Genomic DNA, 14,070 nt, shown 5'->3' on the forward strand with positions numbered 1-14,070 from the left:
GTGGCTGTAGCACTATGTGAAATTTTTCCCAATCCTCCCAATAATGGTTCTGGGGACCAAAAGGGGTGCACATTTTTGTTTTTGCCCTAGCACAAACACACCTGATTCAAATAATCAAAGGACTGATGGGTTGATTAGTTAAATTGTGCTAGGGCAAAAACAAAAATATGCACTCCTTTGGGTCCTCAGGACTAAGATTGGGATGCTCTATGTAACATATCAATAAAGTGACCAACCCTTGAGTTGACTACCCTCATAGAAATAGATAGCTGCATCAACATTATCAACATTCCACTTTCCCTTCCTTTTTTCTCACTTTCCAAGTTAACTTTCCCCGGGCAAAGTTGGTCATTTTACTCACCACTGTACAAAGTACACTAAGTTCTCTACATCACATTCAAATCAAATCAAGCTTTATTTATATAGCACAATTCAGACATAGATGCAATGCGCTTCACTGGAGAAAAAAATAACTATGTAAATTAAAACAGAAATATCTACTACACAACAAACATCAGAAGATAAAAAACGAAAGAATAACAATAAAAACTGAGACTATAAACCACCCCAAGGAAAAGCAGAGCTAAAAAGGTGTGTTAAGATCTCTTTCAAATATGTCCACTGTTTCGACCCCTGTCAGGTTCTCTGTCAGGCTATTCCAGAGGCTGGGGGCATAGTAACTAAAGGCTACCTCTCAATGCCTCTTGGTCCTAGGCTTTGGGATTCTGTGGTTGACACTATCAAACAAAACTAACGTGCAGCCAATGAAACATTTTTATGAAATTGCATTGCCTAATCAGTGATATGGAGTAAACAGCGGCGCTTACAGCTACAGTGAAGAAACTGACAGAGGCATTGGCTTTGCTGTATGTTGAGGCACCCATAGAAAAGCAACTACAACTAGAGGCCAGTTATTCTGTCAGTGAGCAGAGTTCTATCCTGTCCTGACAGGCCTGTCTCTGCTCAGGAACTCATTGTTCTGTTTTTCCTCTGTGATTTCACCATAGCCCCAGCAAATGCATTCCACACACACAGTGTACACACCCACACACATACACGCACCAACATTCAGCATAGCCTTGAGACATACATTCCCTAAAGTCAGAGGGCAGACCTGCTTCCCGTGACATGTTACACACTCACACTATGAATATTTCTGCTGCAATTAAGATTGACTCCACACACTGAAGGACAAGGTACTATACTCAACGGGGATATACAACAAAGGTATGCTTAGATTTTTTTTAGAAAAGCTTGAGTCAGGTCAATGTCAACCTCTTCACTTGAGGTCCAAGATTCCACCCCATGCTTCTCCTAAATTACTAGTATTGGTATTCTAATTCCTAATTCTATGGCTTCTCCCATGGCCCCTCGGGAAAGCAGTGGGTGTATAAAGGATGATCCAGATCACTAAACACTGACAGAAGGGAATGCAGATCCACTCTGCCAGTCAGTTCAATTATTCAGAACAAGAAGATAAGGGCATTCTCACACAGACTTTTTCATGCTAGACATGCTGCTTTGTGAGTTAATTTATTTCGGCACTAAACCAAGATCATGTAGGCTAGCCTGGTTTGTTAGGCCCACTGGGGTTGACAGACAGAGACCTCATATAGTATTATACTTTATAAGGCATATAATATAAAAAAACATATACAATACTTAGTTTGTAAAGGGCACTCTCTCCATTATAGGGCACTCTGTCAACAATTATACAGACCTATATTATTTGGTCAGAGTATTGTTATATAAATGGTTTAATTGTATTGCTCCCTCTACATCTGAGCAGCCCAAAAGTCTTCACAGATAGTAGTAGCCACAGGGGGCACTTTCCACTGAAATTGAAACCCACCCGCTTGTTGACAAAATTACGTAGCTAATTCCAGGCGCAAGGAGGCGCTGCTGTCCATGTCGAGGACGCACGGTTCACGGTAGTGCTGTGTTGGTCTCCGCTCCTCGCTCAGTGAAAATTGCTTGGAGACCGACAAGAAACAGTTTAATACATCGTTTCATGTATATGTGTGTGCCACAAATCTGGTCTCGTACCTCCAGCAAATTCATCTCACGGACACGTGTGAACCAACAATGCGGAAATAATTGAGGGAGACACGGCGCGACGGTTTCTTGTTTTTTATTGCGAGTGAAATCACTGCTGGCGACGAAATGTCGGGGAAAATAGAGAGCAAGCAAGGTAAGCAGTCCAGCCGACTGGCTCCTCATACCACTGCTCCATGCCGGGGACTGGGATATCACACACATTGGGGACGGGTAGGCCCGGCTTGGGAGTCTCGTTGCGTCCGGGAGTCTTCACATATTTTCCATAGGACACGCTTATTTTGCTAGCCGTGTTGGTGTGCAGCCAGGGGATCATGTTTTTCTCCCTCTTACCCAGTAGAGTAAACGGGTTTTCCACACCATGGCTGTGTCGGGATAACGGTGTAGAAAAGCTCGCTAGTTAGCGTATGTTGACCAGCATCATTCTAGCTAACTAACGTTAGCGCTTTTCCTTACCTTGTTAGATAGTAATGTTACTAACTTACAAATGTTGCTAGTACTCGAAGAAATGACCAAATATAAGCTAGCTCAACTTTATCTAGATACCTTTCTCCTTTGCAGATGTTTGCTAGTTAATGTTAGCTTAACCAGCTGTGTTGGCTAAGTTTTAAACCAGTGGGACAACGCCACACAGCAAGCAAGCATATCTTCTGTGCTAGACAACTTATTTGCAAGCTAAGGAACTCTATTTGACCTCCAGCTTTAACTGGGGTTGCAATCACATCGGACTAATGTCACCCGTCCTCCCTGTGTTGTCAAATGGACTTTCCATTGTGCACGTGGCATATCTGCTTTGCAATGACATTTGTTGCAGCAGTGTCTGACAATATTTACAGTGTCCACGCTGTGATACAAAAGTTAAATGTGTGTAATATAAAGTGAAGGCATCCTTATCTATGAATATGGCGTTCAGTACAATGGGAGGCCTGACTACATCGCCTTGTGAAGGGAACTATCTCCGCTAGTAGCCCACCCTTCCAGCTGTCTTTCCGTTTCGCCTCTTGACCTGGGCGGTGATGCCTGCAGTTCACGGTTGCACACAATACACATTGGGCAGTGGTGGGAGTGTGTTGTCCACAGAGAGACGGCCCACCAAACAGACGTAAAGTTTCTGACTGTATGTCTATTAGTTCTTATGGCAGTAGCTGAGCCATTGGATTGTTGCAACCTGGTCTAAGATCATTTCGTATTATTCTGTACGTAAATCCAAGACAGAATTTAGTATGTTTGGTATGGTTACTTAAGGCTGGGTGGGTGTATAACACAAACATCTAGCAACCCAAAGGTAGCAGTTCGAATCTCATTATGGACAGCTGTAGCTTTTTAGCCACTAACTTCATACTACTTTTTAGCAACTACTTAGCATGTTAGCTAACCTTAACCCTTTAACATAACTCCTAAACTTTACCCCTAGCCTCGCTAATGTCAGCTAGCTAGCTAGAATTCGTGACATTTACGTTTAGCAAATTCGTAACATCTAGTATGTTGTTCAAATTTGTAACATAATACAAATTGTAATTTGTAACATCATATTAAATGAGTGATGGACATCCACAAAATAACATACCGTTCGATGCAAAAAAATCATACTAAATGGAACAACACAGATTTACGTACAGAATAATACTAAATGCTCTGAGATCAGGTTGATTGTCTGAGCTGCCTTGGATGTGTGCATATGTATGACAGAGTGATATGACATTACAGGCTGCGTTTTGTCCACAAATAAAGATTCACACAATCCTGTCTCTGAGCTCTACAGACAATTCCTTTGACCTCATGGTTGGTTTTCGTGCTGACATGCACTGTCAACCTTATATAGACAGGTGTGTGCCCTTCCAAATCATATCCAATCAATTACATTCATCACAGGTGGACTCTCAAGTTTTAGAAACATCTCAAGGATGATCAATGGAAACAGGATGCACCTAAGCTCAGTTTTTAGTGTCATAGCAAAGGGTCTAAATACTTATGTAAATTAGGTATTTCTGTTTTTTTATTTTTTATAATACATTTGCAAAAGTTCCTAAACACCTGTTTTCACATTGTCAATGTGGGGTATTGTGTTTAGATTGATGAGAAAAAAACTACTTCATACACTTTAGAATAAGGTTGGGAAAAGTCAAGGGGTCTGAATACTTTCCGATTATAGTAGATGTTTTCTGCGCTATGAGAACGACTGAATGCCATGTGTGGCTGCCTGGCTGGTCCCGTGGGATTTGTCCGCCTGCGCATGTTTACCAGGTCACCTGTTCAGTCTGCTGTCTTTGCCGCTCTGTTCTATATGTGTCCATCAATTCCAGATCTGTCCCCCCAGGGCAGGGCAAACAGACACACTATGTTGGATGCAAGTAAGCTGGAAAGAGGGACTAGGCCCGGCGTGGGCGCCATGGAAACAAACTAAGCTGAGGCACACCAGTGGCACAAGGACTGGATGTGTAGCTACTGCAGGAGAGCTGGAGGAAAACACATGTTTTGTTCCCCAGAGAGCGAGGGAATGAAGGAAAGATGAAAGGGTGTCTGTGTGGGCTGTAAGAGGAATCTTCAGAGCGCTTGGTCTTATGGTCAGGAAGAGATCATTTGTCCAATTCCTTGACACCGGGCAATACTTGAACTAAAGGGGGAGAGTGTATGCACAGTACATTCGGAAAGTATTCAGAGCCCTTGCATTTTTCCACATTTTGTTACGTTACAGGCTTATTCTAAAATGGATTACATATTATTATTTTAATCATCAATCTACACACAATACCCCATAATGACAAAGTGAAACAGGTTTTTAGAAATGTTTGCAACTGTATTACAAATAAACAGATTCCTTATTTACATAAGTATTCAGACTAGATGTCGACCGATTGAATGTTAGCAGGCAATATTAACTAGGGAAATTGTGTCACTTCTCTTGCGTTCAGTGCAAGCAGAGTCAGGGTATATGCAATAGTTTTGGCCGCCTGGCTCGTTGCGAACTATGTGAAGACCATTTCTTCCTAACAAAGACCATAATTAATTTGCCTGAATTGTACATAATTATGACATAACATTAAAGGTTGTGCAATGTAACAGCAATATTTAGACTTAGGGTTGCCACCCGTTCAATAAAATACGTAACGGTTCCGTATTTCACTGAAAGAATAAACGTTTTGTTTTCGAAATGATAGTTTCCGAATTTGACCATATTAATGACCAAAGGCTCATATTTCTGTGTTTATTATATAATTAAGTCTATGATTTGATAGAGCAGTCTGACTGAGCGGTGGTAGGCAGCAGCAGGCTCGTAAGCACAAACAGAACTTTACTGCGTTTGCCTGCAGCTCTTAGCAATGCTTGAGGCACAGCATTGTTTATGACTTCAAGCCTATCAACTCCTGAGATTAGGCTGGCAATACTAAAGTGCCTATAAGAACATCCTATAGTCAAAGGAATATGGTATAGAGAGAAATAGTATACGTGTCATAATTCCTATAATAACTACAACCTAAAACTTCTTAACTGGGAATATTGAAGAACTGGGAATATTGAACCACCAGCTTTCATATGTTCTCATGTTCTGAGCAAGGAACTTAAACGTTAGCTTTTTTACATGGCACATATTGCACTTTTACTTTCTTCTCCAACACTGTGTTTTTGCATTATTTAAACCAAATTGAACATGTTTATTTATTGGAGACTAAATAGATTTTATATATGTATTATATTAAGTTAAAGTCAGTGTTCATTGTTCATTCAGTGTTGTTGTAATTGTCCTTATTACAAATATATAAAAATCGGCCAATTTTAATCCGTATCAGCTTTTTTTGGTCCTCCAATAATCGGTATCGCCTGGTTCACCAACTACTTCTCTGATCGAGTTCAGTGTGTCAAATCAGAGGGCCTGACCCATTTAACTGGTCACCCCCCCCAAAGCCAATTCCTCCTTTGGCTACCTTTCCTTCCAGTTCTCTGCTGCCAATGACTGGAACGAACTTCAAAAATCACAAGCTCTTATCTCCCTCACTAGCTTTAAGCACCAGCTGTCAGAGCAGCTCACAGATCACTGCACCTGTACATAGCCCATCTGTAAATAGCCCATCCAACTACCTCTTCCACATGCTGTATTTATTTATTTATCTTGCTCCTTTGTACCCCAGTATCTCTACTTGCACATTCATCTTCTGCACATCTATCACTCCAGTGTTTAATTGTTATATTGTAATTGCTTCGCCACGATGGCCTATTTATTACCTTACCTCCCTTATCTTACCTCATTTGCACACAATGTATATAGCCTTTTTTTCTACTGTATTATTGACTGTGTGTTTTGTTTATTCCATGTGTAACTCTGTGTTGTTGTATGTGTCAAACTGCTTTGCTTTATCTTGGCCAGTTGTAAATGAGAACTTGTTCTCAACCAGCCTACCTGGTTAAATAAAGGTGAAATAAAATGAATAAATAAAAATAAATCAGTTGACCTCTATTTCAGACCCTTTGCTATGAGACTCGAAAATGAGCTCAGTTGCATCCTGTTTCCATTGATCATCCTTGATGATAATTGGATTCTACCTGTGATAAATTCAATTGATTGGACATGATTTGGAAAGGCACACGCCTGTTTATATAAGGTCCAACAGTTGACAGTGCATGTCAGAGCAAAAAACCAAGCTATAAGGTTGAAGGAATTGTCTTGTAGAGCTCTGAGACCGGATTGCGTCAATGCACAGATCTGGGGAAGGGTACCAAAACATTTTTGTAACGTTGAAGGTCCCCAAGAACACTGTGACCTCCATCATTCTTAAATGGAAAAAGTTTAGAACCACCAAGACTCTTCCTAGAGCTGGCCACCTGGCCAAACTGAGCAATCGGGGAGAAGGGCTTGGTCAGGGAGGTGAACAAGAACCCGATGGTGACTCTGACAGAGCTCCAGAGTTCCTCTGTGGAGATGGGAGAACCTTCTAGAAGGACAATCATCACTTACAGAGAGCTCCTTGACAAAAACTTCTCCAGAATGCTCAGGACCTCAGACTGGTGTAAAGGTTCACCTTCCAACAGGACAACAACCCTAAGCACACAGCCAAGACAATGCAGGAGTGGCTTCTGGACAAGTCTCAATGTCCAGCGAGAGCCCTGACTTGAACCCGATCGAGCATCTCTGGAGAGACCTGATAATAGCTGGGCAGCGACGCTCCTCATCCAACCTGACAGAGCTTGAGAGGATCTGCAGAGAAGAATGGTAGAAACTCCCTAAATACAGGTGTGCCAAGATTGTAGCGTCATACCCAAGAAGAATTGAGGCTGTAATCGCTGCCAAAGGTACTTAAAGTACTGAGTAAAGGATATGAGTACTTGTGTTAATGGCATATTTTAGTTTTTCTAAATACATTTTTAAAGATTTCTGAAAACCTGTTTTTGCTTTGTCATTATGGGGTATTGTGTGTAGATTGATGAGGGGAAAATATGATTTAATCCATTTTAAAGTAAGGCTGTAATGTCACAAAATACGGATAAGTCTAGGGGTTTGAATACTTTCCGAATGCACTGTAAATATGTTTACTGTTGCACTTTTGAATACAATCAATGTTCTGTTTTTCTAAATTTGTTTGTCCAATTCTAATCACCTATGTAAATGTCTTTGCAGTTGCGCTTTTGAATACAATTAACAATAGTTGTTTTAATTCTGTCTTGCCCACTCTCTAGTGACGCGTTCTACATCAAGGTAACAACGGATGACAATTAAGAATAAGACATTCATTTGCAGTAAAAACATATTTATTTTTCTGGGTCTCCCACATTATGTTTGGTGCTCCTTACTTTTTTAAATTAGGGGGGGAGAGGATTTAGAGCCCTGAGCACAAGTCTAAAATGCGGCTAGCGGTATGTGGCACCCGCAATGCCGCCCGTGGCAGAACATTTTCTACATTCGTGTTCGTTGATACACCCGTTTTAGTAGAGTCTGCTCCGTTTTTTGGGTATGTTAACACTTAGAGTAACAATTTAAAAAAGTTCTCTATTACAGTAAAATAATGTCTCGATGTGTTTCAGTGTCCATATGACTGATTCTGTTGGACCAAGCCTCAAATGCAAATAGCATGTTGAAACTGCTTGTTGTCAGAGGAAGACATTTCATTTCGTCTTTGTTATTGTGAGGGGGAGGGGCTTGGTGTCTGCTTGCGAGTGAAAGTGCACACAGCACTGAAGGAGATGAGACCAAAAAGACAAACGCTCATTTTTTAACAAGGCAAGGCAGTAAAAAAAATAATAATCTTATTTACAGTGACGGGGAACAGTGGGTTAACTGCCTTGTTCAGAGGCAGAACAACATATTTTAAATTGTCAGCTCGGAGATTCTATCCAGCAACCTCTCGGTTACTGGCCCAGCGCTCTAACCACTATGCTACCTGCTGCCTCATAAAAACTGTAAAGAAAAACAGAAACTTGATTCTTGCGATACAGGCATTTGGAACATCACGTTATAACAAATTCGAATTACTTCGATATATATCGCCCGGTGATTGCTAAAGCCCCCTCTGCACTTTCTGAAGCCCCGTCTCTGCCCTTGCCTGCAAGTGTTGGGGTGTAGACCTGCTTGTCCGATCAATCCACTTGTCGAACCACCTATAGGCTACATTTTGTAGACCTAGCTGCATTTCAAGGTGTACAGTTTCAACACAAACAATATGCATGAACAATATAGTAAATCAACTCAGCTATTTTTATTTCCCTATAACTGTCAAATACATTTATTTTCAGCAAACTTAACATGTGTAATATTTGTATGAACATAAGATTCAACAACTGAGACATGAACTGAACAAGTTGCACAGACATGTGACTAACCAAAATAGAATAATGTGTCCCTGACAAAGGGGGGGTCAAAATCAAAAGTAATAGTCAGTATCCGGTGTGGCCACCAGCTGCATTAAGTATTGCAGTGCATCTCCTCATGGACTGCACCAGATTTGCCAGTTCTTGCTGTGAGATGTTACCCCACTCTTCCACCAAGGCACCTGCAAGTTCCCGGACATTTCTGCGCGGCAATGGCCCTCGCCCTCACCCTCCGATCCAACAGGTCCCAGACGTGCTCAATGGGATTGAGATCCGGGCTCTTCGCTGGCCATGGCAAAACACTGACATTCCTGTCTTGCAGGAAATCACGCACAGAATGAGCAGTATGGCTGGTGTCAGTGTCATGCTGGAGGGTCATGTCAGGATGGGCCTGCAGGAAGGGTACCACATGAGGGAGGAGGATGTCTTCCCTGAAACGCACAGTGTTGAGTTTGCCTGCAATGACAACAAGCTCAGTCCGGTGATGCTGTGACACACCGCCCCAGACCATGATGGACCCTCCCTCCAAATCGATCCCGCTCCAGAGTACTGGCCTCTGTGTAACGCTCATTCCTTCGATAAATGCAAATCCGACCATCACCCTTGGTGAGACAAAACCGCGACTCGTAAGGGAAGAGCACTCTTTGCCAGTCCTGTCTGGTCCAGCGACGGTGGGTTTGTGCCCATAGGTGACTTTGTTGCCGGTCTTACAACAGGCCTACAAGCCCTCAGTCCAGCTTCTCTCAGCCTATTGCGTACAGTCTGAGCACTGACGGAGGGATTGTGCATTCCTGGTGTAACTCGGGCAGTTGTTGCCATCCTGTACCTGTCCCGCAGGTGTGATATTCGGATGTACCGATCCTGTGCAGGTGTTGTTACACGTGGTCTGCCACTGCGAGGACGATCAGCTGTCCGTCCTGTCTCCCTGTAGCGCTGTCTTAGGCATCTCACAGTACGGACATCGCAATTTATTGCCCTGGCCACATCTGCAGTCCTCATGCCTCCGTGCAGCATACCTAAGGCACGTTCACGCAGATGAGCAGGGACCCTGGGCATCTTTCTTTTTATGTTTAAAAGAGTCAGTAGAAAGGCATCTTTAGTTTCCTAAGTTTTCATAACTGTGACCGTAATTGCCTTCCGTTTGTAAGCTGTTAGTGACTTAACGACGATCCACAGGTGCATGTTCATTAATTGTTTATGGTTCATTGAACAAGCATGGGAAACAATGTTTTAAACCCTTTACAATGAAGATCTGTGAAGTTATTTGGATTTTTACGAATTATCTTTGAAAGACAGGGTCCTGAAAAAGGGATGTTTCTTTTTTGCTGAGTTTGATAGACTATTACGAAAGTGCACACACTCACAGACACATACTAAGCATTGAGGATTGATCATGCAGATAAGGCCATCGAGGAGCCAGATTTTAGACATTGCATATAATTTAACAGTTCACGTCATGCTGTTTGTATAAATAATTGACTGTTATCTCGCAGTTATTTATCCCGGGAAACGGGTGTGGGTTTGGGCGGGAAATCTCGTTAACCCGGTTTCCGCTTTTAAACACGCGTGTGTGTGTGCGTGTGTGTGTGTTGCTTGTCTTATTACTCAGAAGAAAATAGGTTCCTCAAGGCTGTTTTGAAGTGCGTTTGATTAATGGGAATCCATTTTACTACTACACGCAGTGTGTTTGCCTGTTAAATTGTCCTTTTTGTGCCTGTAAATGTTGTTGCTTTGACAGTTGTTCTTGAGGCAATATTTTTAGTTTATGGAATCTCAACATAACTTCTATCCCTGGGGGAGGGGGAACTGTGTAAATGGGCCAGCAAGGGAGTACTTTTAACTGTAGGAACAGCAGCGATACAATTCTGACACATCGAATGTAGCTTTAAGTATTCGGTTTCGTGTTGTCTTGGTACAAAATTCGACTTTGGAGGGATTTAGGAAGTATCTCTCATAGGCAGGGACAGACATTTTCCCTTTATATAGAAACACTTTGGATTCAATGCAACTTTATTTGCCCTCTCTGGGGCAATTAAGAAATGCACATTGGGTAACATCAACATCCTCCACAGTAAACAGACTGTCTGACTGACTGTTTTGGGTTCCTGCTGCTTGGGCTGAGCTATTCATATGACTCTATCTAGGAGTATGATGATGTTTTGAGGCTCTTTCCCCACATAGAGATAGCTGATGTACGTGGGCAGTGGTGGTATGTCATGTCACTGTTAGTAATAGTGTCAGTGTAGAAACACAGGCTTTATAATTAGCTCAGTGACTTCTGTCTGACCGGACAGAGCCAACGGAGCAGCTGGCCACAGCGTAACTGATCCATCCATTTCCTTATTTTAGCCCCTCTGCCTGCCCTACCCCTAGCTTTTGTGTGCATGCATGCACACGCCTTACAGGCCAGACCACAAGTCGTCTGGATGAGCAGGTAGCACAGCGGCACTGGCGGCATAAAAAATAAATATATTTAGCCTCTGCTGCACTGTATAGACTAGAGATAGTCTCCCTTCTCCAGTGTGCTACAAACAAACGAACGATACAAAGTACCGTAATTTCTGGACTATTAAGCGCACCTGAATATAAGCCGCACCCACTGAATTAAAAAAAAAATATGTATTTTGTACATAAATAAGCCGCACATGTCTATAAGCCGCAGGTGCCTACCGGTACATTGAAACAAATGAACTTTACACAGCCTTTAAACGAAAATAAATAGGCTTTTAAACGAAACACAACTTGTAACAAAAAAAATTAAAATAGCAGTAAACAGTAGCCTGCCAAGATAGTGACCAATGACTATCTTCCTCCTGTGCACTGAAACCACTGAAGTCATCTCCTTTGGTGTCGGAGTTGAATAGCCTCAGAATTGCTTCATCCGATGTTGGATCGTTTTCATTGTCGCTCTCGTCACTTTCATCCGGAGGCAAATTCCCCACTGAGCTCATGCTGCCCTCTTCAATACGCAGCAGTCCAGCCTTTCGAAACCCGTTGATGATAGTGGATTTTTTTATTTTTTTTGACAATGCTCCACGCTGTCAGGACCCACTGGCATACTTGACCATAAGTTGCTCTTCGCATGCGGCCCGTTTTAGTGAAGGATTTCTCCCCACTTGTCATCCAAGCCTCATTTTCTAGTTCGGGCCATCTGCTTTTCTTTCCTCTGAAAGCTTTTGTTGTCTTTTTGCACTGAGTCAGTTTCTCACGCTGCTGTTTCCAACGTCTTATCATCGACTCATTAAGGCCAAGCTCCCGTGCAGCAGCTCTATTTCCTTTTCCAACAGCCAGATCGATCGCCTTCAAATTGAAAGCTGCATCATATGCATTTCTCCGTGTCTTTGCCATGATGAGGGTGACAAAATGACTACCGTAATCAGAATGATGGCAAGTTTGAGCGCGCTCGATTTACGTCACATTATGTGACGGTGCTCAGTTTTTTGGCGGCATGAATCTTGTGAAAGCGGGAAAAATCCATAAATTAGCCGCGTCATTGTATAAGCCGCAAGGTTCAAAGCGTGGGAAAAAGTAGCGGGTTATAGTCCGGAAATTACGGTAGCTTTGATTGTGACAACAGGGCTCATAAGGTTTTGGTGACTGAAAGAGTGCTCAGCCGTGGTGCTGCAATTTAGAGTATTTTAGCGGTCCCTTGGAATGAGAGACTTGCACTTACTCTGTAGAGCTTTAGATGTGCTTTAATTGTGTTTGGGAGCGCACACGTGTGTGGGGGAGAGCCAGAGAGGGCGGAAACCGACTGGAGGCTTGGTTGGAATGGAGTTACTGAGTACTGTCCTATCTGGAGGAACCAAGGATGGGATAAACACGTAGATGGAGGAGAGCAATGCAGAGCTGAATACTACATTGGAGGAACGCAATCTTCTTCCAACAGAAGATTTTCATGGTCAGAGTGCTTTACAGTAGCTACTGAGGACACTGTTGCACTTTTGGCATCAGTTGGGGAGCCCAGTAAAAATTGTGCTAGGAGTTGCAACCCTGTACTCTTTTATGAAACCCCTCTTGTACAGATCCTTTTAGCACTGAAGTGATTCTCTCAGGGGTTGTGCAGCCTCCACCCCGGTTCCAATGAATTCCGGGTTATCTGTGGTGTTCGGTCATTTGATGCAGTAGGACCAAGTGATTTGATTCCTGTACTTACATCATGGATCCGACCTCCGACCCCTTAGTTCTAAATGCCAATCAATATTCAATTAATCCTTCTCTGGATGTCACTGATTCAGACAGTCATGGACTAGCTTCCCTTGATGACTGGCCTGGACTTGTTTGCTAAGAACCTCTGCTAAAGGATACTGGAGTATGTTACTCCTGTAGCCTATTTCTCAATACTTATACAGGATTTTTCTTCAACCTCTCGTGAGTCAGGGACAGTTTTGAGCCAGCTCATCGTTAAGGATATTCTATTTCTATGATCTTTCTGCCCATGTTTTGTGGTCGAAGGACGGCATGAGTGACAAACATGGACACACGTAGACTCTGAATTGGCCAATCTTCTGTCTACTTGACGTGTGGAGTTCATCATAGCAGCAGCTTGACTGTCAACAACAGTTGTGAAATGACTTCTACTCTGTGAATTTGTCGGTGATCATTATCTAGGTAGCCTAGCTTACATTCCCCTGAGCTGACTGTAAACAATGGTTTGACTCAACCTTGAGTTACTGTCCAATTGGACAACCTGGACCAAGTGTCTGAACGGAGGACTGCAGGACTCCTAGATAGGAAACACAAGCTGGAGGAGCCAAGGCGTTTCTGAAGATGCAGATTCTTTACATGGAGAACTAGATGAGGAACAATCAGGTAGTTTAAAACCAACGCACACCTGGTCACATCAACAGTAATTAGACGACTATGGGAATGTATAGCTGAATGTTATTTCAGCTTCAAATGTTTGGCTGCGCTGATCACAAAACAAACTCTGACTGATCGTGTTTCATATTGAAGCATTTCTCTTTACAGTGGTCGTTGGTTGACCAGTTTTATTTGACCTGATCTGTTGATTAGATGTAGACCAATGGAAGTCTTCATTTGTCAGTTTGTTTCACTCTTGCACCTCAGTAGGCCTATTTTTTTTTTTTCTTGCGCTAAATGCATCCACACTTGTATTTTTTGTTCTTTTGGGATGGATGGAAAAACCTCTTATTTTCTTCTCAAAGTCAAGCCATTCAAAGCCATCCTGTTTTTAGAGCTTTTATGTAAAGAAAA

General features: G+C 42.5%; 1 protein-coding gene across 6 annotated transcripts in view; it reads left to right on the forward strand.

Annotated features, from left to right (window-relative positions):
* Positions 1 to 1,145: 1,145 nt before the first annotated feature.
* Positions 1,146 to 14,070, forward strand: part of LOC129863609 (rap guanine nucleotide exchange factor 1-like) — a 122,475-nt gene continuing 109,550 nt past the window's right edge. For 5 of the 6 annotated variants that reach the window (XM_055935710.1, XM_055935711.1, XM_055935714.1 and 2 more), the window contains exon 1: positions 1,916 to 2,191. In XM_055935710.1, coding sequence (XP_055791685.1) covers positions 2,164 to 2,191 — 28 coding nt within the window. In that variant the 5' untranslated portion in view covers positions 1,916 to 2,163. Of the gene's footprint in view, positions 1,228 to 1,915; positions 2,192 to 14,070 lie in introns of those variants that run through there. The other variant, XM_055935713.1, reaches the window with a different exon arrangement.

This window comes from Salvelinus fontinalis, chromosome 10, assembly GCF_029448725.1.
Source record: "Salvelinus fontinalis isolate EN_2023a chromosome 10, ASM2944872v1, whole genome shotgun sequence".
Classification (NCBI taxonomy): Eukaryota; Metazoa; Chordata; class Actinopteri; order Salmoniformes; family Salmonidae; genus Salvelinus; species Salvelinus fontinalis.